Genomic DNA, 25,315 nt, shown 5'->3' with positions numbered 1-25,315 from the left:
GTGGCTCAGCGGTTGAGTGCCTCCCTTCTGCCCAGGGCGTGATCCTGGAGATCCGGGATCGAGTCCCACGCCAGGCTCCTTGTATGGAGCCTGCCTCTCTCTCTGTGTGTTTCTCATAAATAAATAAATAAAATCTTTAAAAAAGATTATAACATGTGATTGATTTTAAGGTATATTCTGGGGATGCCTGGGTAGCTTAATGGTTGGGAATCTGTCTTTAGCTCAGGTCATGATCCTGGGGTCCCAGGATGAAGTCCCACATCGGGCTTTCTGCATGGAGCCTGCTTCACCCTCTTCCTGTGTCTCTGCCTCTCTCTGTGTCTCTCATGAATAAAAAGTAAAATCTTTAAAAAATAAATAAATAAATCACAGATTCAGTAGGATGCCCAAAACTGAAAACCAAATCGTGTCACAGTGTTTCCACTTGGTGTCTTGCAATCTTTCTTCAAGGGACCAATAAGAATATCCCTTCCTCTCTAGGAATACCAATCAGCTTTTAAGGATCCAGTCATATTCTACTACTGTCACCAATTGCATTCATCTTCCAGATGTCTTGTTAAGGTCAAGTTAGGTTTTATTTAAAAAAAATTTTTTTAAATAAAGAGACGTTATTTGTTTGACAGAGAGAGAGAGAACGAGCAGGAGGTAGGGGTAGAGGGAGAAGCAGTTCCCCACTGAGCAGAGAGCCCAATGCAGGGCTCAATCCCAGGACCCTGGGATCATGACTTGAGCTGAAGGCAGATGCTTAATGGACCGAGCCACACAGGCAGCCCCCAAGTTAGGTTTTAGAGTGAGAACAAAACTTTCTCCTACCATAAACCTCACTTAAAATTTATTTATTGGGGTGCCTGGGGGGCTCAGTTGGTTGTGTCTGCCTTTGGCTCAGATCCCGATCCAGGAATCCCAGAACAGAGCCCTATATTGGGTTCCCTGCTCAGTGAGGAGTCTGCTTCTCCCTCTCTCCCTGCTCCTTCTCTCGCTCTCATTCATTCTCTTTCAAAATAAATAAATAAAATCTTAAAACAAAAACACCAAAAATTTATCTATTTTATAAATCTCAGTTTTTGATGGAAGGATGTTTGATGGTCCTCCCAAAACCACTCAAAACTGTAGATATACCTCAAAGAGTTCTCACCATAAGTCAGAGGTCTCCCACATCCCCCAAAATATGTTTCTGTATACTTCACTCGGTAAGTATCAGTCTAATCAAAATATGAAGCAGAGTTATTGCTATGATGGACAATAGCAGATGAAGGAGCCCTGGGGGCTGACTCGTACTGGGTATCTCCCAGGATAAACCACCTAACAGAAGTACTGTAACTAATACTGGACATCCACAAGTCATGAAGCCAGGTGTTGCCCATTTGGGTTAATCTTTCTAAAACTTAGCAAACAGGGTCCTCTTCTACGAGCATTCTGCTCTTCTTGTTCTTATTCTCTCTCACATATACCCTAAAGAAATACACAAACATAAAAACACACAGTGAATTCTTGAAGGGGGGAGAGGCAGCCACACCCCCATCCGCAAATAACTTGGACTTCCCAAAATATGAGCTTTAAGACCTTTGTGACTTCTCATAGTCGACTGCTGACCTGAACAAACGGTTAATCAATGCATATTTTTTTGTTGTATTTTACACTGTATTCTTACAATAAAGCTAAAGAAAACGTTATTAAGAGTCTCAATAAGGAAAATACATTCACAGTACTGCACTGTGTTTATAAAAATCCACGTATAAGTGGGCTGCGCCACTCAAACACGTCTTCAAGGGTCAACTGTATATGGACAGTACAATGATCTGCGTGACTGTTTTCTCAAAATTGTACGCCTCCTGTTTTTATTTTTTTTAAAGATTTTATTTCTTTATTCATGAGAGACAGACAGAGAGAGAGAGAGGCAGAGACACAGGCAGAGGGAGAAGCAGATGCCCTGCCGGGAGCCCGACGTGGGACTCGATCCCGGGTCTCCAGGGTCACGCCCTGGGCCCAAGACAGCGCTAAACCGCTAAACCACCCAGGGATCCCCTGTGTTTGATTTAAAAGGAGAATCATTCTCACACGATTTTTAAATCCTGCCTTCCCCCTTTCAGCAGTCAAGTCGCTTTCAAAAGACTGTACTCTATATAAATCTTTAAAAAGTTTTCAATCACTCTGCTCATCACAAGCACACCCTTTAATCCCCAACACCTATTGCACCCACACACCCCTCTCCCAGAATTGTAGTTCTAAGTTTTTTGTTTTCTTTTCTTTTCTTTTTTTTTTTTTAAGTTTCTCAACCGCATTCACAAGAAGGGATGATTGACAGAACCATGAGAGCACAATCAGCGAAACCCCGGGACCTTTGATCACTATTCTTTCTAGACCCCCGTTCCCGTCAGGAAGGCGGAGACCCGGCGGGACGCCCGAGCGCGCAGTTTGGGGGCAGAACTAAGATCCACGTTCCCGCGAGTCGGCAGCGAAACCAGCGGGTCGCTGCTGGAGCGTCGCTTCCCGCGAGAGACGCCGCGCTTCGCCGGCGCTCGTCAGCGCTCCCCGGGGAGGGCGGGACCGCGCTTACTACAGAAAAAGTTGGAAAATCCAGGAAAGAAAAGTAGACATGTGTCAGAGGGTAGTTGCCGAACCAAGAAACTTATTTCCAAGTCTCCAGAGGGTAGAGCAATACCAGACCTCCGCGGCTCCAGCATGTTCCCCACAGAATCGTCTCCCTGCTGCCACCACCATCCTGCAGAACCGCTTTTTCTTTTCCACGTAGTAACTGCATCGACCCTCAGCCGGAAAGTCAGTCGTGCGCGGCGGGGCCGGCGCAGAAGCCGCCATAATTCAGGGGTCGTTTGGAGGAGCCAAGCATCCGATCAAGACAAGAAAAGTTCTCCGCTGCCCTCGGGTCCCCTTCCCTTAACAAATATGGCTGCCGCGGGTCCGGCCACGCAGGTTAATACCCGGAACTGCCCCCTCCCACCATCGTTTGCAAGACCGGAAGAAACGGACGGTGGCGGACGAGGTCCAAATCTCCCCCGCGCCTTCCCTCCGTTTCTGTTTCCCCGCCTCCTCAGCGGAAGCCGAGCGCCAAACTCAAATTTTAGCAGGACCCGGACTCATTTAGGCTGGTTCCGTGGGCTGGGCCTGCTGGACTTTTCTGCTTTCTGGCAGGGGCCGCGGTCCAACATGAGCCAGGTTCTGTTCCAAGAGCCGGTCCCGCTGCAGGTGAAATGCAAAGACTGCGAGGAGAGGTGAGGTTCCGCAGTACCCGGCGCCCGCGGGTGGCGGTTGGGGTCGGGCCAAGGGGGTGGGGGGAGAAGATGGCGGCTCTGGCCAGTGGGCGCGGCGGCCCCCGACACGCGCGGAGGCCCCTCTGGAACCTACAGTGACCTCTCCCCGCAAGGTGGCGGTTGCTGAGGACACAGGAGGGGAGGGTGTGAGGAAATGGAAAGCTGGCCCGCATCAAGTTAATGAAAAAAAAAAAAAAAAAAAAAAACACCAAAACTTCGTTCTGGACTGAATCGTGGAGACTATAGTTCTACTCTGCCTTTTTGACAGAGAAAGTTGATTTTGTCCGGAGAAGTGAGATAATTTACGTGAGGGCACACCGCGAGTTCACGGCGGGGCCGGCGCTGAAACTCTGGCCTTGGCTCCCACCCAGCCCCTCTTCCGCTCTTGTTCGAATTATACTGGAAGTAGGTTTAGGCTTCGGGAAAAAAAAAATTTTTTTTATAGCGTTGTGCCTTTTCTTTACATTAGTTACTAAAAATAAGTTACGTTTAATGGACTAAAAACACTAGAGGAAATTAGGAATTTCGTTCATTTAACAAATCCTGCGTCCTGGCAGAACCCTGCAGGGCCCGGGGCTTCCGCGGAAGGGCCCGGCTCCCAGGGAAACGCAGAACTCCGGCTTCGACCAAGAGGCTGGTGCTGTTGGCGCTTCACGGGCTGGCGTGGAAGTCGGGGGGTTGCGACTTTATCTCCGTCCCGCCGCTCAGTAGCCAACTGCTCCCCGCACGTTTCCTCATTCGTAAAACCGACATAAGGTGCCTGCGCACACGGTCATGAGGGGCACCACTGAAAATGCCTGTGAGAACTAAACGGTGTGGAAATGTGACGTTGGAAATGAAGACATTGCTTCATTGAGGACCGGGAAGCTGGCATCTAGCTCAGAATTAGGTCTAACATCAATCCGCGGGCCAGGCCGTGAGATGACACCCGAACTAGAAGCTGCGTGTGGAGGGAGCGGAGGGTGTTTGAATTGGTCATTTTCTTCTGTCCAGTAATCCGGCTGCTGGACCTTTGAGGGGATCCCCGGGTGGCCCAGCGGTTTAGCGCCGCCTGCAGCCCAGGGCCTGATCCTGGAGACCGGGGATCGAGTCCCACGTCCGGCTCCCTGCACGGAGCCTGGTCCTCCCTCTGCCTGTGTCTCTGCCTCTGTGTCTCTCCTGAATAAATAAATAAAATCTCAAAAAACAAAAATGGAGCTAATCCGAATTGATGTGCTGTAAGAGTAAAATATACATTGAGTTTTGAAGACTTACTATGAAAAAGGATATAAAATACCTCAATTTTTATATGTTGATTGTAAAGATGACACTATTTTGAATATGTTGGACATAAATTAATATATATTCTGCATATCATAATATATATTCTGTATGTCATAAACATTGGAGATCTTTATATTTAACATTGGATATATAAGAAAATATTAAAATTAATTTGCTGTTCCTTTTTATTACTGTAGTTTCTAGAAAAAAAAATTTTTTTTTAATTTATTTATTCATAGAGACAGAGGGGCGGAGACACAGGCAAAGGGAGAAGCAGGCTTGATACAGGAAGCCCGACATGGGACTAGATCCCGGGTCTCCAGGATTACACCCCAGGCTGAAGGCAGCGCTAAACCGCTCTGCCACAGGGGCTGCCCAGTTTCTAGAAAATTTAAAAAAATTTTAAAAAATTTAAAATTGCATATGTGGTTCATATTTGTGGCCTCCATTGTACCTCTGTTGGATAGTACTGTTCCAGAATAATTATAGAAATATAAAGGGAGGAAGCATCATTTCTGATTCCAGTATTGGAACTCCTAGCTCTTCTCCATTTTGTTATATTGTCATCACAGCATGTTAAAACACGTTATCAACCTTTTTACTGCTCCTGTTTAGAGACCTTTGATATATTTCTATCACCTCTAGCAGGGATCAGCAAACAAGCCCATGGGCCAGGTGGCCTTCTGCTTGTTTTTTTAAGTAAAGTTTTTATTGCAACACAGTGGTTCTCATTTAAGAATTGTCTGGCTGCTTTCCTGCCATAAGGACAGCCATGGATAATTGTGACAGACCTTATGGCCTGCAAAGCCTGAAGTATTTACTGTCTGGCCCTGTACCGAAAATATGTTGGCCATTGACTCATAGAGAAAGCAATCCAGACTTTAGTTAAATATTCAAGGCTAGTTCAACTCAACGAATATTTATGCATACCTACTGTGTACCAGGAATTGTCCTACATGCTGAGATTATCTAACGTCCTCTCTCTTTATTCCCCTGCATCCCAACACCAACAAAAACAGTATTCATTCTGGGCCTCAAGGACCTCACATTTTATTTTATTTATTTATTTTAAGATTTTTATTTTTTTCTTTGACACAGAACACACAAGCAGGGGGAGCAGCAGGCTCCTTGCTGAGCAGGGAGCCAGATGTGGGTTCAGCCCCCAGGACCCTGGGATCATGACCTGAGGCAAAGACAGACGCTTAACCAGTTGAGTTACCCAGGCGCCCTGGAACTCACACTTTAATAGAAGAAACAAACATCTACTTTGGAGAGGCAGCATAGCACAGGTTAAGGGTTCAGGCTCTGGAGCTAGATTATCTGGGTTTAAATCCAATAAATGTCACTTATTGACTGATTTTATACAATCTTTTTTTCTCTGTGTCTCATCATTAAATTGATGATGTTAAAATTATCAACCTTATGGGATTATTAGGAGCATGAAATGAGCTAATACATACAAAGTACTGAGAACAGTGCCTGAAGCATAATAAGCATTCACTAAACATGAGTTATTAATGTGTGATTAATGCATGAAGTGACATCAATGAATTAAAGTCATAAAGAAGAAGATACTTCAGTGGAAGATAACTCAGAAAACTCTGGAGGGAAGTAATGCAGAATTTTAAGCCCATGGTTGACACCAACCTGCTTTTTCATTTTTGTTTTTTAAGTTCTTCTCCCCATGTACTAGTCACACAAGACTACTTATCCTTTGAATGTACCTGATACTCTTCTCAATACCGTACCTTTAATCCTGCTCTTCTCCCTGCTTCAAATGCTTTTTCTTTCATAACCTTCAAGATCTGTCTAAATTCCTTCTCTATAAGGACCTTTTCAAAGTTGCCTGAGTTGAAAATAATTGCCCTTATTCATTTATTAGATAGCATAGTGTAGGTGAAAGATCTGAGATCTAATTTGAGTTCTGTAAGGTGACTTTAAGATTGTAACTGTGCACCTCAAATTCTTTATAAGAACCTCTGTCTTCCTTAATTAGACACTCATTTACTTAGATTATTGTTAAATGATTTATGTAAAGCACCATGTAGGTACTCAGTAGTGTAGGTGCTCGGTGTTAGTAGCCCTTCCCTTCCTTTTCTTAAAGCATTAAATACAATCGGAAGCAAGTTGGAGTAGTTGCTTAATCTAATCTGAATTTGAGGACATGGACCATGTTTATTTCTGTTTGTATCCCTAGCATCCAGCATATTACCTGGTTTAGAGTAGCTTTTATTTGTTTGAATTGAGAGGTTCAGGTCACAGCTTCTAGGAGGCAGAGGTGGGCTAGAATCCAGTTCTGCTAATGCCAAATCTTAGGGAGGGTGTTATGAGAATTAATGCATTGTTCAGAGTATGACATTTATTTTGAGAAATAGCATTTTCTATGGGTTTTTATTGATTTGTTTTATATTGTTTCCACGACAACCATTAAAACCGAGAAAATAAGATCGTGATTTCAGAAACTATATTTCCCGAAAACTCAGGCTTTTCTACAAGATACTTTGGGGACAGGGTTGGGGCGGGGGGGGAGTTTAATCTATGGGCCTTTCCTCCTCCTTTTATCTCCCAAAGCTAATACATTATAGACATTTGGAATATATGCAACAATATCATTAATATGCTTCTAAAATATATAGTGATTCTTCTAGTGCTATCTAAAGAATATTAAATGACTTCTTGATTTTTTTTTAAAAACAAATTTATCAAGTATGACAAGACTTTTGAAAGTGTCTATCACCATAAAAAAGTTGTTTATTAAAAAAAAGGTTATTTATTGTAGTGTCATGGCAGTATGTTTTAGAAAAACTTCAAAAGACAAAAGCCAAACATAATGACATTATAGATCTGAAAAGCCTCTCACAAACCTAACTCAATTCACTTACCTTACAAATTAGGAAATTGTAAGTTTTTTCCCCCCCCCCCAAAAAAAACACTTAAGTAGAATTAGAGTAGAAATCTAATCTGTTTGACATATATTGTCCTAGATAATAGAAAAATAGAAACAAAACATTTTCTTGTTTTAAAAATCATTCTTCCTATCTGGGGTATTTGCCAATGCTGCTTGTTCCTTTTCAGATAACAGAAGTTATGGTAACCTTATCATACAATAACCTCGTCATACTGAGATTTAGAATCTGATCATGTGTTCAATAGGAAATTTAACTACAATGACATATTTTAAGCCATTATAAAAGTTGTAAGTTGGAGCATAAAAAAATCTGGATGATTAAATCTAGCCTTGGTCAACTATTACCCAATTTTTCCATCAAGACTCAGCTGCTAGTTCAATACTTTTTACTTCTGTAGTAGATGAGTAGCAAAATGTGGGAAAAATTTAAAACACATTTTTGGAAGAGGTTAAAATTGAACAAATTCTATTTGTTTATTTTTGTTTCCTTCACATCAGAGAAAGGTCTTTGTTATTTAATTCTATCAGAGTATAGAACATGTGTGCAGAGATGTTTTCTCACCACCCTCTCCTTTATTCCCTCAATTGTTTAGATTATCTTTGCTCAGTTTGATTAATTGTTATGAGCATCTTTTATATGCTTCTGTCTGATATGGAACTCTCTTAAGATACAGTAGAGAATGTGGAAAGCTATGGTTTCTTTTGGAGATAATAAGCTGTTGACAGTACTTTCGTGGATATATTGCATAGGGAGTATATTGAGCAGATGTAGTTGGTGGATTTTGTGAATGCATAAGGGAGGGGAATATGTTATCTTACTTTTTTTATTATAAACATTCCACGTATTCCAATACGGCCTCACATTTTAAGTTTTTCATTAAAAAAAATATTTTTATTTACTTATTCATGAGAGAGAGACAGACAGACAGAGGCAGAAGCAGGGAGCCCAATGTGGGACTCGATCCCAGGACCGTGGAATCACAACTGGAGCCAAAGGCAGATGCTCAACCGCTGAGCCACCCAGGCATCCCTCATTTTAAGTTTTTCAAATAGAATCTCTCATAAATCAGTTTGATCATTTGAGTTGGTAATTTTTTAAATGTGGAAAGTAGTTATTAAATTGATAGTTTGTGTGGCTTACCATTACATAGATGCTGTTTTAGAATCAGGGCAGTAGGTTATATTCCAGGCTAGTAATGGGAATTCCACATTGTTTATCTCATTTAATTCTCACAACAACCCCATTTTATAGGAGAGGAAAATACAGTCTTTGGTTAAAAACCTGTTTATTTACTAGTGGAAGAACAAACCTCAAATTCAGTATTCTTCCCTCATATCTGTTCATAATTAGGGAACCTTGTTGAAGATCTTGCAGCTTGAGACAGAAAACTTCAGCTAATATAAATGACGGTGACATTCCACGTGAAGGTTTCTGACAGTTGGGTATATCTTTTCATACAGGAGAATAACTGTTAGAGTGAGCATTGAACTACAATCAGTTTCCAATCCAGTTCACAGAAAGGTTGGTATTAATTTCTTTTGAAATAATTTTTTTCTTTTTAAAGAAAATATAATTTCTGTACTATATAATTATTTTTGTTCTTTAATAACGTAAAACTTATTATTATACTCAACTTTGAGCCGTTTGTAACTTGCAAACGTAGGGTGGTAGAGTCTACTAAGATGATGACTAGGAGGTTCCTTTTTTAAGATTTTATTTATTTATTAGAGAGCGAGTGAGTGCATGTGTGTGAGAGTAGGGGGAGGGAAAGAGGGCGAGGTTGGGAGAGAGAATCTCAAGTAGACTCTGCACTGAGCTCAGAGCCCATCTCAGGGTTTGATCTCCTGACCCTGAGATCATGAGCTGAGCTGAAATCAAGAGGCAGATACCCAACCACCTGAGCCACCCAGTGCCCCCATATCATCTATTCCTAAAGCATACAGGAAGAATTGGGAATTGGAAGAACTGGGGGTAGGTTTGCCCATTGCACTTACAGATTGCTAGAATATGTATTGCTAACCTGTAGAAATGACATTTCATGTTGTATGTGTGAGGATAGAATGAATTGAAGCACTGCAGGGAGGTATTTTTGAATATTTGCCTTTGGCAGGGAGGCATTTGAAGCATCAGTCCTTTATGATTTTTTTTTTTAAAGATTTATTTATTTATTCATGAGAGAGGGGGGAGCAGAGGCAGAGACACAGGCAGAGGGAGAAGCAGGCTCCGTGCAGGGAGCCCGATGTGGGACTCGATCCCTGGACTCCAGGATCATACCCTGGGCGGAAGGCAGGCATTAAACCACTGAGCCACCCAGGGATCCCTCCTTTATGATTTCTTCAAAAGAATGAGTCAGTAGCAGTGATATGGATGCAGAAAAGATGACGAAAAAATACAGCCTCTGTTTTCTCTGAGTCCCAGCTTTCCCTAAACATAGTATTCAAGGACCTGCTACTGAGGTACTTCTTGAAATCCACCCTAAGATGCTATAAAAAATCTGATAGTAGAAGGTGTTTTAAGAACAGGACTTTCTAAGGCAAAGCAAATACCTAGATTACTCATTTTCTGGAGTACAGATTATGTGTTCTATTTCTAAATGTTATTCCTTGGGCCTGCTGTACCTTTTTATTTTCTAACTCTACCCATAAGTAGGTTTAGATTTTTCTAGGACCCTAGCAGTTCCTCAGTAGCCATGAGTAGATTTTATTTCAAAGGGGAGCTTATTCTTAGCTTGAGTACTTATTAGTTCTTCATTAAGCCTCCATCATCTTGTTCCTGTGGCTGCTTTCTTTACCTCAGTGTTCTCTAGAGTACATAATTTCTCTGTCAGCTTTAGCTGCTGTGATGCCTGCCATACTGCAAATTTATGTGGAAAGTGGTCTTTATGAAAGATGCTTGCTTCACGTGAAATTGAAACAGATGGGGTTCCATGCCAGCGGCCACCTGGAGTAGGAGAGAATAGGCCCTTAGGAAAAAGCCCTGGCAACATGTTACTTGATACCCGTCCTCTGCCTTAGACACAAATGCTCCTTTTTTGGGATAGATGATTGCTTGTCATTTCAGCTGATATATTGCCACTTTTGAAATATCAGACAACTAATTGTGGGAAACTGAAAATGTAGTTGAATATCATATGGTCACTGTTAGAATATTTTTGTCATTTGCAGATTTTAGTCTAGCAAGAACTGGGTCTCAATTTTCCTAAGCCTCTAATAAGAGAGTATTCCTCAGCTTTCAACTCCTAGCATTTACTTTTTATAAACCTCCACATGGGCTTCAAGGAGCAGAATATCTACTAGTGTGTAAGATTTTTAAGTCTCTTAAAGACTAATGAAAACCCAGCAGCACCAGAGAACAAAGTTATCTGAAGTATAATGGTGGTACATTGTTGTTATTGGATAATTTCACTTCTGAGAAGGAAGATATTACTCTAAAAGCCTGATGTTTTGAAAACTTAAAATATAACAATCTTTCTTTTAGGATTTAGTTATCCGTCTGACTGATGAAACGGATCCATTTTTTCTATATAACCTTGTTATATCTGAGGAAGATTTTCAGAGGTAACTAAATTTATTCTGTTTTATATTCGATCTAAGAAATAAGTACGTTTTGTTAATGTATGGATACTATTCTCTTTGAAATCAGCCTATTAGGAATATGTGGATATTTTGAGAACACTGGACTGTTTATGATATAATACAGCTCAGAGTTCTGCTTAAAACAGCTCAGAAATTTGGAGCTTTAGTGAAATATAGCGATCTTTTCCCTCCCATTGAATAAATTCTATAAAAACAAAGTTCTCTAGTTCTTGATTATAATGGGTATTCATAAAATAAAAAAAGAATATTTCAGGGTTTGATTATAATTAAAGATACTAATTAAATTTTTAAAAATCTCTTTTCTTCTGTATAGTTTAAAATTCCAGCAAGGCCTTCTGGTCGACTTCTTAGCTTTCCCACAAAAATTTATAGATCTCCTTCAGCAGTGTACTCAAGAACATGCCAAAGAAATTCCAAGGTAAGTCTCGTGAGAGCACTACATCATTAAAATTCTCTCAAGACAAATTCTTGTTTATAAGACAAATTGATGGGAAAACATTTTCTAATATGTTAGAAGTACTCCTGTCTATTTTTAAAACGGGAGTTTAGGGCTCTATTAAATATCAAATTTTAAGGAATCATGGTTAAGATCAGAATATTTACCTCTTAATTTTCATGTTTTGACATGGTCATTAAAACTATCTGAAATATTTAACAGCATCAAGTATATATGATTTTATGATGAATTTGAATAAGAAGAGTAAGATTTTGTGTTTGTGTGTGTATATTCATGTTTGTGTGATGCTAAAGCCTGATCATTGTGAAGTTAGTTTACCTTTTATCTTTTGGTTTCATCAAATTGGTGTTTTTTTTTTTTAATTTTTTAAAAGATTTTATTTATTTATTCATGGGGGAGGTGGGCAGAGACACAGGCAGAGGGAGAAGCAGGCTCCATGCAGGGAGCCTGATGTGGGACTCGATCCCAGGTCTTCAGGAGCACGCCCCTGGGCCAAAGGCAGCGCTAAACCACTGAATCACCGGGGCTGCCCTCAGATTGTTGTTTGAACCAATTATTTTGTTAGGAACTATAAAATGCATTTCTAATTCTGTCATTCTTTTTATATTTATTAGGTTTAATTCTTTAATAAAGAAGAACTTTTCCTCATTAGTTTGGGCTGTTTGATTACTCTGAAAATTCACACAGGAAAGGATAAGGCTTAATTCTTTTAAATTGTCAATTTTAAAAAAAATTGTCAAAAAAATAAAAAATAAAAAAATTGTCAATTTTTAGAGTATTTTAGTTACTTTCGTGCTTCCAATAGGTTTTTGGTTTGTTTTTAATTTTTTACTTCATCTTTCATTGTGAACTCATGAACATTTGTATTCACTGTGTTTCAGTGAGTCTTTTTTTAAGTTTCTTGCTCAATTTTTCAATTTTAGTTTTATCCAGTTTTACCTTTGGGAGTCCTTTTATATTGATCCTATGATTATAATATGACCCCTTTCCTGATTTTTCTAATCATTGATGATTCCCTGGAGCTTATGATTCAATGGGAGAATTTCACTATCTTGTAAATGTTGTTACATTGTGACACTTTCTTTTCAAAGGTTTTTGTTACAGTTAGTTTCTCCAGCACCTATTTTGGATAACTCACCTGCCTTTTTAAATGTGGTAGAGACAAATCCTTTTAAGCATCTCACACACCTCTCACTAAAACTTTTACCTGGAAATGATGTGGAAATAAAGAAGTTTCTGGCCGGCTGTTTGAAATGTAGTAAGGTAAGATTTAAATTCTTACTCTTTTATTTTTATTTTTATTTTTATTTTTTTTTATTAAATTTTTATTTATTTATGATAGTCACACAGAGAGAGAGAGAGAGAGAGAGGCAGAGGCATAGGCAGAGGGAGAAGCAGGCTCCATGCACCAGGAGCCTGACGTGGGATTCGATCCCGGGTCTCCAGGATCGCGCCCTGGGCCAAAGGCAGGCGCTAAACCGCTGCGCCACTCAGGGATCCCAAATTCTTACTCTTTTAAAAATAAGTACCAAAAGTCTCCGATAAGTCACTCAAGAGCTATATTGTTATTAACTTTTGTTTTTCAGAATAAAGTATTTTTAAAGATGTCTAGTAAGTTTCTATAATATGTAAGAAATTTATTTTTATTTTGTCATTTTATTCTTCCATTTGATCAAGATACAGTGGGGATAGAACTAGACTAAAAATTGAAAAACTAGGTCCCATGGTTTTTATTAATTTTCTATAATCTGGGGCAGGTCACTTAAACTGTTGGTATCATGGTTTCATCAGCTGGTAGATAAGTATGGAAATGTCTACTACCCTCTTACAACTATCTCAAATGAGGAAAAAGATATAAAAGTTTCTTGAAAATTACAAAGTGCTCTTTAATTTTATAAGGTATATGGAGAAAGAAAACAACACTGGGTTGCCTCTTCATAGTTTTCTAAAAGTCTTTTTAGTCAAATGCTATAGATTAGTGAGTGCATCTGAAAATTTAATGGTACACAGATCCTCTAGGGATCTTGCTCATTTAGGTTGTGAATCAGAAGGTCTGAAGTGGAACCCGAAATTCTGCATTTTTAACAAACTCTCAGGGTGATGCTGATGCTATACTTTGAGTAGCACAGCTACAGATGATTAAATTACAAGCTGTGATTTTATATTTTTATAAATAGGAAGAAAAATTATCATTGATGCAATCACTAGATGATGTTACTAGGCAACTGAATTTCACACAAAAGGTAATCCAGATTTCATTTTGTCTTTGTAAGTCCTCCAAACACTGGTTCTGAATTGCTTCTTGAATCCTATCCAAGCTTTTGTTTATTAAAGCATGTTACTTTTTAATTCCCTCTACTTTTTGCCTTTTCTTCTTTCAGTAAATTATCTTAATCTGATGCTTTCTCTGATAGTTAATCCATCCAAACATTTCTGTTACCTTCATTATATGACATATTCCTTCCAGGTCTTTATTAAATAATATATAGTACCTACCACATGTTCTTTGCTTTTATGCACCTCACTCCTGTCTAAAATGACTTTTCAGTTGGTATCTTCTAAATCTTTCCCTTCCATATGTGTTATGAATTATTCTAATAGGCTTATTGTCATTTCAGTCATAGCTACTACCTTTTTGCCCCTAGTCCTTGAAACTGAAGACCGAGGTATCTGATAAGTGGCATGGCTTCAGGTAGAAATTATCCTGCAAAACATAGCCCATCAAGGAAACCTATGTTAGTAGGTTTTATGTGTATAAGTGAACCACCCCATGTGATGGACTTGCTCTACCTGGGGTTGCTTGCTTTCTTGTCAGAGGGGAGGATTGGGTGGTGAAGAGCCAGATTTAACTTAAAGGTTAAAAATAGTAAGGCTTGACTTCTGGGCCATGTTAGCTCTAAAATTCTTTTATTCCAATCTTGATTTCCTCAAATTAAAAAATCTGTGTAGGAAAAGGCTTTGAGTATGTTTCAGAAAGCTCTTACTCCTTTTCTTTAATATCTTTTGTAAATACTGCTGTGTTCTAGTTAATAACATTCACAAAACTGTCTTAATATTTTGTATTGAACTCTAATACAGACATTATCAGAAAAAATCCAAGAATTAGATAAGTTACAGAATGAATGGGCATCACACACAGCTGCATTGTCAAATAAGCATTCCCAGGAACTGACAAATGAGAAAGAAAAGGCCTTGCAGGTATGAACATTAAAGAAAATAGAAAGTTATTTTGTTGTTGCTGTTAGTCATTATGTTAGTTTGAAAAGTAATATATGCTTTCTCTAATATGTTCAAACATTACAGGAGTCTGTTAAAAATTATGTTTCTCATTAAAAGTTTTATTACCTGGAGGTAATTTATAAATATTTTGGTATGTGTTTTTCCAGATTTTTTTCTTTGTATGTAAATAATGTCTTTTATAAATATTTATACTTATACATTTAGAGTTATGTAAATTATATATTTGTACACATATAGTAGGTTTTGGTTTTATATTATGCTAATGAAGTCCTACTGTATATATTGATTGTAACTTTTTCACTTAACATGACAGCATGGTTCATTGTACAACAGTTTAGATATTCCTTTTTAGTGGCTGCATAGTGTTCTGTATTTGCATATATAACATAAATTAACTACTTACCCAACTGATGGACATTTAAATACTTCAGTATTTTGGCTAATGCAAATAATACTATAATGAACATTCTTTGTCTCTAGAAGTGAGACAGCAATATTCCTCCTATATAAGATATTAATGGATATTGCAAATTTGCCAGCCAGAAAGTTTGTCTCAAATGGAATCTAAAAGATAGTATATGAACAGTACTTATTTCCCCATATTCTTTTTTTCCCCATTTTTATTAAGTTTTTAACTTTAATTCTTCTATAGTTAACATACAGTACAGTGTTAGTTTTAGGTGTACAATGTAGTAATTCAGTAATATACATTACTCAGTGTTTATCTTCATAAGGGTACTCTTTAATATCCATCACCTGTTTCACTTCTTTTCCTTCCCCCCATCTGTTTGTTTTCTATAATTGTCTATTGGTTTTTCTTTTTTTTTTCCTTTGTCCATTTGTTTTCTTTCTGAAATTCCACATACAAGTGAAATCATACGGTATTTGTCTTTCTCTGACTTACTTTGCTTAGCATAATAGACTCTAGCTCCATCTACATCATTGTAAATGGCAAGAGCTTGTTCTTTTTGATGGCTGAGTAATAGTCCATTGTGTATATATGCCACATCTTTATCAGCTAGTGGACTTTTACTCTCTTTCCATAGTTTGGCTATTGTTGATAATAGTCTTTAAAGTGGAATACCAGTTTGCACCGCCATTCTGAGGGGTATGATAATCCCTCATAGTATGCATCTTGACCACTTGGATATTCTCATGTGAAGTTCAAGAATTCTCTTGCCTGTTTGCATCTTTAGCCTATTTTTAAGTTGGACTATTAATATTTTGCCTATGGATTTATAGGAATTTTTTGTATATTCTGGACATGAATCCTTTTTTTTTTTTAAGATTTTATTTATTCATGAGAGACAGAAAGAAAGAGGCAGAGACATAGGCAGAGGGAGAAGCAGGCTCCCCACAGGGAGCCCGATGTAGGACTCGACCCTGGACCCTGGGATTACGCCCTGTGCTAAAGTCAGATGCTCAACCCCTGAGCCACCCAGGCGTCCCTTGACATGAATCCTTTATCAGATACATGCATAGGGATTATTTTCTGTCTGTGGCTTACCTTTTCATTTCTCCATAGTATAAAGTAGGGATATTATATCTTTATTATGTATATTATAAACATTTTCTCCCAATTTGTCTTTGCCTTTTACTATTGCCTTTTGCCCTATATGGTTCTTTTTATTTGAATGTCATCAAATCTGTCATTCTGCTTTTATGGTTTAAAGTTTCATTTCATGTTTGGAAGTCCTCTGCCACCCTGAGGTTATGAAAGCTATTCCTTTAGTATTTTCTTTTAATACTTTGGTTTTTTTGTTGTTGTATTTAACTTTTTAATCTGTTTGGGTTATATTTTTATAGAATACAGCATGAGATATTTTTTTGACATAAAGTCAGTCATTTGTTCCAATACCATATATTCCACTGATTTAAAATGCAACCTTTAATATATACTAAATTTCTTTGTATGTTTGACCTTGTTTCTGGAGTGTTAGGGAGAACTAATATCTTTGGGATTTTCTAACCCAGTAGCGAGAATATCTTTTCATTTATTTAGATCTTATTTAAAACAGGCTTATAGTTTGTTCTTTATTTCCCTCCATCTTCTCTTTTATTTATTTATTTATTTTTTTTACAGTTCTTATTAAAATTTGTTTACCTAGAGATTTTATAACTTTTTGTGCTATGAATTGGACCACCTATGTCCCACCACTACAGTAATTTTCTGATTATTGCTGATATGCATTAATATCATACTTGTTAATTGTATATTATCTTTACAGATTCTAATAGTTTTAGAGCTGATTTTCTTAGTTTTTCAGGTAGATATGTATAAAATGATAATTTATGTTTTTTTAAGATTAGTACCATTTTTTCTTCTTGTACAGAAAAATGCTAAATTGTAGTGGATTCCTTTCCTTGTTTCATTCTTTTTTTGGTAAATAACCTAAAATGTCTGATCTTTAGGAATGATGTTTGTTCTGCATCCTGAGAGTTAATCCAAAGAGTGCTAAGCCAGATGAGTGATTTTGGGGATTTAATTAAATAATCATGTCATTTTTCCACCTTTATCTAATGTAATAAATAATAGATTTTAATTTTTTTAAAGAGTGAACTTGCACATGTGTGGAAGTGGGATGGTAGGAGAGGCTAAAGGAAAGGGAGAAGGAATCTTACGCAGGCTCCATGTCCAGTGCAGAACCTGATGCAGGGCTCACTCTCATGACCCTGAGATCATGACCTGAGCTGAAATCAAGAGTCCGATGCCACCCAGGCACCCTGTAGGCAGTGATTTTAAAATTTCAGTGTGCGTCAGAATCACCTGCAGTGACCAGAGTAGAAAATGTAAATGTTGTAGTCCTAGCCCTCATACTTCCTTTTTTTATTTTTAACAATGCATTTCTTTTTTTTTTTAAGATTTTATTTATTTGTGAGAGACAGAGAAGGCAGAAGGAGAAGCAGGCTCCCTGTGGGGAGCCTGATGCAGGACTTCATCCTGGAACCCCAAGATCATGCCCTGAGCTAAAGGCAGTTGCTCAACCATTTAGCCACCCAGGCGTCCCTCTCTATTTTTTAAACAAAAACTCCAAATTACAATGATCACTGGGATAAAACCAGTCCTTTATTTTTACTGCCTTTATTGCCTTCAATGTATTTGATTACCATCTTCAGCAGTTACATTAACATCTTTACCAGTTTACTCTTTTTTCTTCTTGATTGCTCCAGCAGTTATTTTCTTCCCACATTACATTTTCAGTCTTTTTTTTTTTTTTAAGATTTTATTTATCGGGACGCCTGAGTGGCTCAGCGGTTGAGTGTCTGCCTTCGGCTGAGGACGTGATCCGGGAGTCCTGAGATCAAGTCCCACATCGGGCTTCCTGCATGGAGCCTGTCTCTGCCTCTCTCTCTCTCTCTTTCTGTCTGTCATGAATAAATAAATAAAATCTTTAAAAATAAAAAAATTAAGAAAAGATCAAAATAGTAAATGTACCTTTGTTGACCTTTCTCCTTCATGAAATCCGTAATTGAAAATAGATCCTCTTTGAAACAGGAAATTTTTATAATTATATATAAGAATAAGATTTATTTTTCTTCAAATCTTTCTGTATTTGTGTTTGTTTTCAATTTTGATACTATACTTTTATTATATAATAGGCACAGGTACAGTACCAACAGCAGCATGAACAACAGAAAAAAGATTTAGAAATCCTCCATCAACGAAATATCCAGCAACTACAAAACAAATTATCTGAGTTAGAAGCAACTAATAAAGACCTAACGGAAAGGAAATATAAAGGAGACTCTACCATCAGAGAACTGAAAACAAAACTGTCTGGTGTAGAAGAGGTATTGAACGTTGTGTTTGTTCCTCCCCCCCACCCTCCCAATTTAAAATAACATTTAAATTTGGTGACTTTAGTATTTGTATCCAGGCTGTTTCTCTGATGCTTTGCAAGGATGTTTTGGTGTTTTTTTTTTTTTTTTTTTTTAAAGATTTTATTTATTTATTCATGATAGTCACAGAGAGAGAGAGAGGGGCAGAGACACAGGCAGAGAGAGAAGCAGGCTCCATGCATCGGAAGCCCGACGTGGGACTCGATCCCGGGTCTCCAGGATCGCGCCCTGGGCCAAAGGCAGGCGCCAAACCGCTGCGCCACCCAGGGATCCCCTGTTTTGGTGTTATTAGGGTGATCAGACATTGCAAAAAAATTGAGAATCTAAAATCTGATGAAAAGGGATAATTCAGAACAGAACTGTGGTCAATTTAGATATTTTTAGTTAGGGTTTTGAAGAGTAGCTCGTTGACATAACCTTTAGATTTTTCGGTGTACTTTTTTTAAGATTTTATTTATTTATTCATGAGAAGCACACACACACAGAGAGAGGCAGAGACATAGGCAGAGGGAGAAGCAGGCTCCATACAGAGAGCCTGACAGTGGGACTCGATCCTGGGCCTCCAGGATTACACCCTGGGCTGAAGGCTGGTGCTAAACTGCTGAGCCACCAGGGCTGCCCTCAGTGTACTTTTAATATCTGCACAGTGTCAATGGCTCAATGTATTCAGTGTTTACAGGCCTGGTTCTTTCAGCCTACTTAACAGGTCCAACAACTATATGAATAATGTGTCTAATAATAATGATATTAGTAATGCTGATAGCTAAGGCATACTGAACACATGCTATGTGACAGGTGCTGTTTAACTGCTTTACAGGTATTAATCCATTTAATTCTTATAATTATTTTAAAGAAGGTACTGTTATCCCTATTTTGCAGATGGTGAACTAGGACACAGATAGTTTAAGAAACTTGCCCAAGGTTTCATAGCCAGTAAACGGAAGAGCAAGGATTAGTATCCTCTTATTTGCTTATCTTTAGTACTCCTTTATTCTTTTAGGCAACAGAGACATTTAGAAAATCTTGCTCTGTGACACATTGTTGATGCTTTGGCTATGATGATAAGCTCCTTCCTAGCATTATACATTATTGTCATGAATTAATCAGAAAACGTAGATTTTGTTAAGTCTATCATATTTAAATAAAAAATCAGTGTTATTTGAGCTCATGGGACTTCCCCACTCCATTTCACCAACTCTAAAGCTTGATGATTTTATTTATTTATTTTAAATTTTTTTTTTTAAGATTTTATTTACTTATGAGAGACACAGATTGAGAGAGAGGCACAGATACAGGCAGAGGGAGAAGCAGGCTCCATGTAGGGAGCCGACATGGGACTTGATCCCTGGTCCCCAGGATCACACCTTGGGCTGAAGGCGGCGCTAAACCACTTAGCTACCCAGGCTGCCCTGGGTAGAAAGCTTGATGATTTTATGTTCAGATCCTCAGTATTCTGCGCCAGTAGTGCATCCTCCCTGCTCTCTTGACCTTTCATACCAGTTTGTAAAATACTGTAATCTTCCTTGTACATTGGATAGTCATTAATACTATATGACTTCTTTTATCTTCGCCCTGAAATTGGCCAGTTTATAAATACTGTGCTCCATTATATGGGCTTTATATAATTTCATCAAAATATTTCTTTAAAAAATTTTTTTAAGATTTTATTTAGGGGATCCCTGGGTGGCGCAGCGGTTTGGCGCCTGCCTTTGGCCCAGGGTGCGATCCTGGAGACCTGGGATCGAATCCCACGTCGGGCTCCCGGTGCATGGAGTCTGCTTCTCCCTCTGACTGTGTCTCTGCCTCTCTCTCTCTCTCTGTGACTATCATAAATAAATTAAAAAAAAAAATTAAAAAAAAAAAAGATTTTATTTATTTATTCACGAGAGACAGAGAGGCAGAGACACAGGCAGAGGGAGAAGCAGGCTCCATGCAGGGAGCCCAATGTGGGACTCAATCCCAGGACTCTGGGATCACAACCTGAGCGGAAGGCAGACGCTCGACCACTGAGCCACCCAGGCATCCCAAATTATTTCTTTAAAAAAAAATTCTGGGGATCCCTGGGTGGCTCAGCGGTTTAGCACCTGCCTTTGGCCCAGGGGGCAATCCTGGAGTCCCGGATTGAGTCCCATGTTCAGCTCCCGTCATGGAGCCTGCTTCTCCCTCTGCCTGTATCTCTGCCTCTCTCTCTATGTCTATCATGAATAAATAAATCTTAAAAAAAATTTTTTTTATTTAAATCAACTTGCTAACATAAAGTATAACACCCAGTGCTCATCTCATTATGTACACTCGTTAATGTCTAATCAAAATCTTTCTTTCAAGATTTGCAGATGACTCGAACATGATCAGTCCTGGGAACCCCTTTGTTTTTTTTTAATTGTAGTATAGTCAACATTCAGTGTTATATTAGTTTCAGGTGTACAATATAGTGATTTAGTACTTTATACAACACCCTGTGCTCATCATAAGTGCAGTCCTCCTTAATTGCCATCATCTATTTCACTCATCTTCCCACCCACCTTCCCTCTGGTAACCATCAATTTGTTCTCAATAGTTAAGAGCCTGTTTCTTGGCTCACTTGTTCTCTTTCTTTCTTCCTCCTTTTTTCCCCTTTGCTCATTTGTTTTGTGTCTTAAATTCCACTTATGAGTTTTTGTTTTTATGAGTTTTTCATACAGTTTTTGTCTTTCTCCAACTGAGTTATTTCACTCAAACTCCATGTCGTTGCACTGGGAACTTTTTTTTTTTTTTTTAAAACCTCTGAGTATTGTTACCTAATCATGGTAAATTATACCTTTTAGGCATTAGTGCCCTAAAAATAATTGCTGCCATTTATTATTTATTGTGTGCCAGGCATTATGCTAAGCAATTTGCATTAGGGTTTTTATGGAAATTAAGTGAAGTAATTTATGAAGTGTTTGTTATTTCTGTTTTAAAAATGAGGGAACTAAGATTCAGGGAGGTTAAATAATTCCCAAGGTTATACCAAAGAACCTTGATTTGTATTCAAGTCTGTCTGATAGTAGAATTTGCTTCTAAAATCAAAGTATTATGTTGTGGCATAATACTATAAGATTATTTTGTAAAGTTTTGTTAAAGATGAAAATTATCTAGAAATACTATATCCTCGAGTTGTGTATACTTGGCAGTATTTAGATGGTATTAGCTAATTGGGAAGTGACCTATCTTAGATTTTTTTTAATCTTTTTTTTTTTTAAGATTTTAATTTATTTATTCATTAGATAAGCAGAGACACAGGCAGAGGGCAAAGCGAGCTCCCTGCAAGGAGCCTGATGTGGGACTCGATCCTAGATCTCAGGATCACACTCTGAGCCAAAGGCAAACACAACCTCTGAGCCACCTAGGCGTCCCCCAAAAAATCTGTTTTTAAATAACAATTATATTTGCTTACTTTTGTTTTAAAGAGTGAACTAAGAGCAAATCCAGAAGTGTTAACATATTTGTTGACATGGAAAGATCGTAATATGTATGAAGGTTGATTATAAAACTGCACAGTATGAGTACTTTAAAAAAAAAATCAATGCATATAAACAGAGCAAAATGTTAACAGCAGATTGTAGCAGCCACCCTTGGCTACCCTTAGAATCCATTACTGAGTTCTACTGCCCATGCCGTACCTCATACTAACTATAAATAAGACTTTATTTTAAAAGATTTTATTTGTTTATTCATGAGAGACAGAGAGAGAGAATGGCAGAGACATAGGCAGAGGGAGAAGCAGGTTCCATGCAGAAAGCCCAATGTAGAACTCGATCCCAGGACTCTGGGATCATACCCTGAGCCAAAGGCAGATGCTCAACTGCTGAGCCACCCAGGCGTCCTAAATAAGACTCTTGGGGATGGAGCCAGGCATCAATAGTTTTAAAGTTTTCTTGGTGATTTCAATATGCATACTAGCTTGAAACCACTGCTTACATGGTAGAATGATAGGGTTTTTTATTTTATGTTCTTGAAATTCTATTATAATGGGCATTTATTACCTAAGTGATTTTTTTTTAAGTGTAAATTTTAAGGTATGAAAAAATCCTTGTTACTAGTTTTTAAAAGTTGTAATTTATTCATAAATCAAGATTATTTTCCTTGTTGTCATTGAATTAGATATTAGTGTATTTTACAATCATATTTCAAGTCTACAAGTTACATACAACCTTAGAGGGACTTCTGTATCCTTTAAAAAAAATCAGTACTAGATTTTCAGACCAATTTTTGTATATGTTGTTTTAAATCACCACATGTATCTGGATCCTTCACTATGAAGAAACAGGCTTCATGAATCATTGGGAAATATTATAATGATTATAACTCTTATTGAGCCCATGAGCCTAAAATTAGAAAATCTTAAGAATCCTTAAAAGTGGAAGGGACTGTAGAAATTATCTGGTCCAGTGTAAAAGTTTCTCTTCATCTCTGGCACAAAGTCATTTATTACCTGCTTAGATAGGTCCAAATAGGAATGAACTCACTAATCCTTAAGAACACTATTCCATTTTTGAAGAGTTCAAATTGTTAAAAATCTATTCCTTATGTTAGAGCCAAAATCTGTCTCTAATTTTTACCCTTTAAGGGCAGCCCGGGTGGCTCAGCGGTTTAGCGCCGACTTCAGACCAGGGCCTGATCCTGGAGACCCGGGTTAGAGTCCCACATTGGGTTCCCTGCATGGAGCCTGTTTCTCCCTCTGCCTGTGTCTCTGCCTCTCTCTGTGGATCTCTCATAAATAAAATAAAATAATAAAATAAATAAAATAATAAAATAAATAAAATAAATAAAATAAAATAAAATAAAAAATATAAAATAAAATATATAAAATAAAAAATAATGAAATAAATAAAATAAATATAATAAATAGGATAAATAGAATAAATAAAATAAATATAATAAATAAAATAAACGCTATATGGAGGGGTGCTGGGGTGGCTCTGTTGGTTAAGTGGCCGCCTCTTGATTTCAGGGTGGTTCATGATCTCAGGGGATGGAGCACTGAGACGGGCTTCATAGTCAATAGGGAGTCGACTTAAGGATTCTCTCTCCCTTTTTTCCTTTTCCTGCTCACTCTCTCTATAATAAATAAAATCTTTAAAAATCTAAAATAAATAAATCTTAAATAAAAGCTATATGAAATAAAAAAAAAAGTACTAGAACTTTGAAAGGCTTCTTAAATATTTTAAATGTCTAATTATAAATAACCAGAGCAGCTAACTTCTCTTTTTCATACTGCATCATTTTTTTTCTTCCTCTAGGAACTCCAGCGGGCTAAGCAAGAAGTCCTCTCTTTGCGAAGAGAGAATTCTACACTAGATGCCGAATGCCATGAAAAAGAAAAGCATATTAATCAGCTACAAACAAAAGTGGCTGTTTTAGAACAGGAAATCAAGGATAAGGACCAGCTTGTTTTAAGAACAAAAGAAGCATTTGATACAATCCAGGAACAAAAGGTCTATTTAAACATTTTTTAAACAAATTGTTGATCACATTTACAAGTGATGCTTTTTTTAAACACAAACATCCTATTAATTATTTTTGTTTTAAAAAATATGTATCAGGTGGCTTTAGAAGAGAATGGTGAGAAAAATCAGGTACAGCTAGGAAAACTTGAAGCTACAATAAAATCATTATCAGCAGAACTTCTTAAGGTTTGTTTTTAAAAATAATAGAATATTAAATTTCATTGGGTTAAGTAGAGATATACATATGAAGCTCTTTTACAGGCAAATGAAATTATCAAGAAGTTACAGGGGGATCTGAAAACTTTAATGGGTAAATTAAAACTGAAGAATACAGTAACTGTTCAACAAGAGAAACTCTTGGCTGAGAAGGAAGACAAATTACAAAAGGAACAAAAGGAATTACAAGATGTTGGACAGGCTCTCCGAATTAAAGAGCAAGAGGTAGTGAATATTCTATATTTTTGCGTGTGTGACTACTTCTAGAGTATAACAACTTTTCTCAGGTTTTTAAAAAAATGTGTTATATTAGAGAAGAGCTTTGGCTTTTTTATCCCCCCAAAAGAACATAACTAGCTTCAGCACAAGTTAACTATTTCTTTTTAGATTTTATTTATTTGAGAAACAGAGAGAGAGGCAGAGACACGGGCAGAGGGAGAAGCAGGCTCCATGCAGGGAGCCCAATGTGGGACTTGATCCCAGGTCCCCAGGATCACACCGTGGGCTAAAGGCGGCGCTAAACCGCTGAACCATCTGGGCTGCCCAAGTTAACCTATATCAATTTGAAAAGTTAGTTATCATGACTTAGATACCTTGAGTGTTTGTTATATATACGTACACATACGGGTGTTATGCAGGTGAATTATAATTCATTTATCTATTTAATAGTTAATGGTATTTAATTAATAGAGATACATTCCTTAGTTTTTATTTAGCCTTTATTATACTAATAAGAGAGGATTGATATTTCAGGTATGCAAATTACAAGAACAGTTAGAAGCTACTGTTCAAAAGCTTGAAGAAAGCAAACAGCTTCTAAAAAATAATGAGAAGTGTAAGTATTTTACCTTTTTATGTAAATGAGATTTATAATTGTTCTATTCATCTGAAAATTTTGAGTTCATAAAAGTTTAGGTAAATCAAGATATTGCTACAGCCAAATAATTTGTTTTAATTACATTGTCTTCATGTCTTTCCTATAGTAACTTGTATATCAGTTGCCCTGTAAAGCAGTTATCATTATAACAAAAACCGTATTAAATGTCTCAGTAACCCA

At 37.6% G+C, this 25,315-nt stretch overlaps 1 protein-coding gene across 2 annotated transcripts in view; it reads left to right on the top strand.

Annotated features, from left to right (window-relative positions):
• The first annotated feature begins 2,255 nt into the window (after positions 1 to 2,255).
• SASS6 (SAS-6 centriolar assembly protein) overlaps positions 2,256 to 25,315 on the top strand; it is a 43,696-nt gene continuing 20,636 nt past the window's right edge. The window contains exons 1-12 of one of the 2 annotated variants that reach the window (XM_072834674.1): positions 2,256 to 3,230; positions 8,902 to 8,962; positions 10,919 to 10,998; positions 11,351 to 11,455; positions 12,586 to 12,757; positions 13,672 to 13,737; positions 14,573 to 14,692; positions 18,335 to 18,526; positions 23,836 to 24,030; positions 24,139 to 24,228; positions 24,304 to 24,483; positions 25,012 to 25,093. In XM_072834674.1, the coding sequence (XP_072690775.1) occupies positions 2,683 to 3,230; positions 8,902 to 8,962; positions 10,919 to 10,998; positions 11,351 to 11,455; positions 12,586 to 12,757; positions 13,672 to 13,737; positions 14,573 to 14,692; positions 18,335 to 18,526; positions 23,836 to 24,030; positions 24,139 to 24,228; positions 24,304 to 24,483; positions 25,012 to 25,093 (1,891 nt within the window). In that variant the 5' untranslated portion in view covers positions 2,256 to 2,682. Of the gene's footprint in view, positions 3,231 to 3,703; positions 4,262 to 8,901; positions 8,963 to 10,918; positions 10,999 to 11,350; positions 11,456 to 12,585; positions 12,758 to 13,671; positions 13,738 to 14,572; positions 14,693 to 18,334; positions 18,527 to 23,835; positions 24,031 to 24,138; positions 24,229 to 24,303; positions 24,484 to 25,011; positions 25,094 to 25,315 lie in introns of those variants that run through there. The other variant, XM_072834675.1, reaches the window with a different exon arrangement.

This window comes from Canis lupus, chromosome 8 (genome assembly GCF_048164855.1).
Source record: "Canis lupus baileyi chromosome 8, mCanLup2.hap1, whole genome shotgun sequence".
In the NCBI taxonomy this organism is placed as follows: Eukaryota; Metazoa; Chordata; class Mammalia; order Carnivora; family Canidae; genus Canis; species Canis lupus.
Note: the sequence above shows the minus strand (reverse complement) of the source record. Positions and strands in the feature narration are given on the sequence as shown.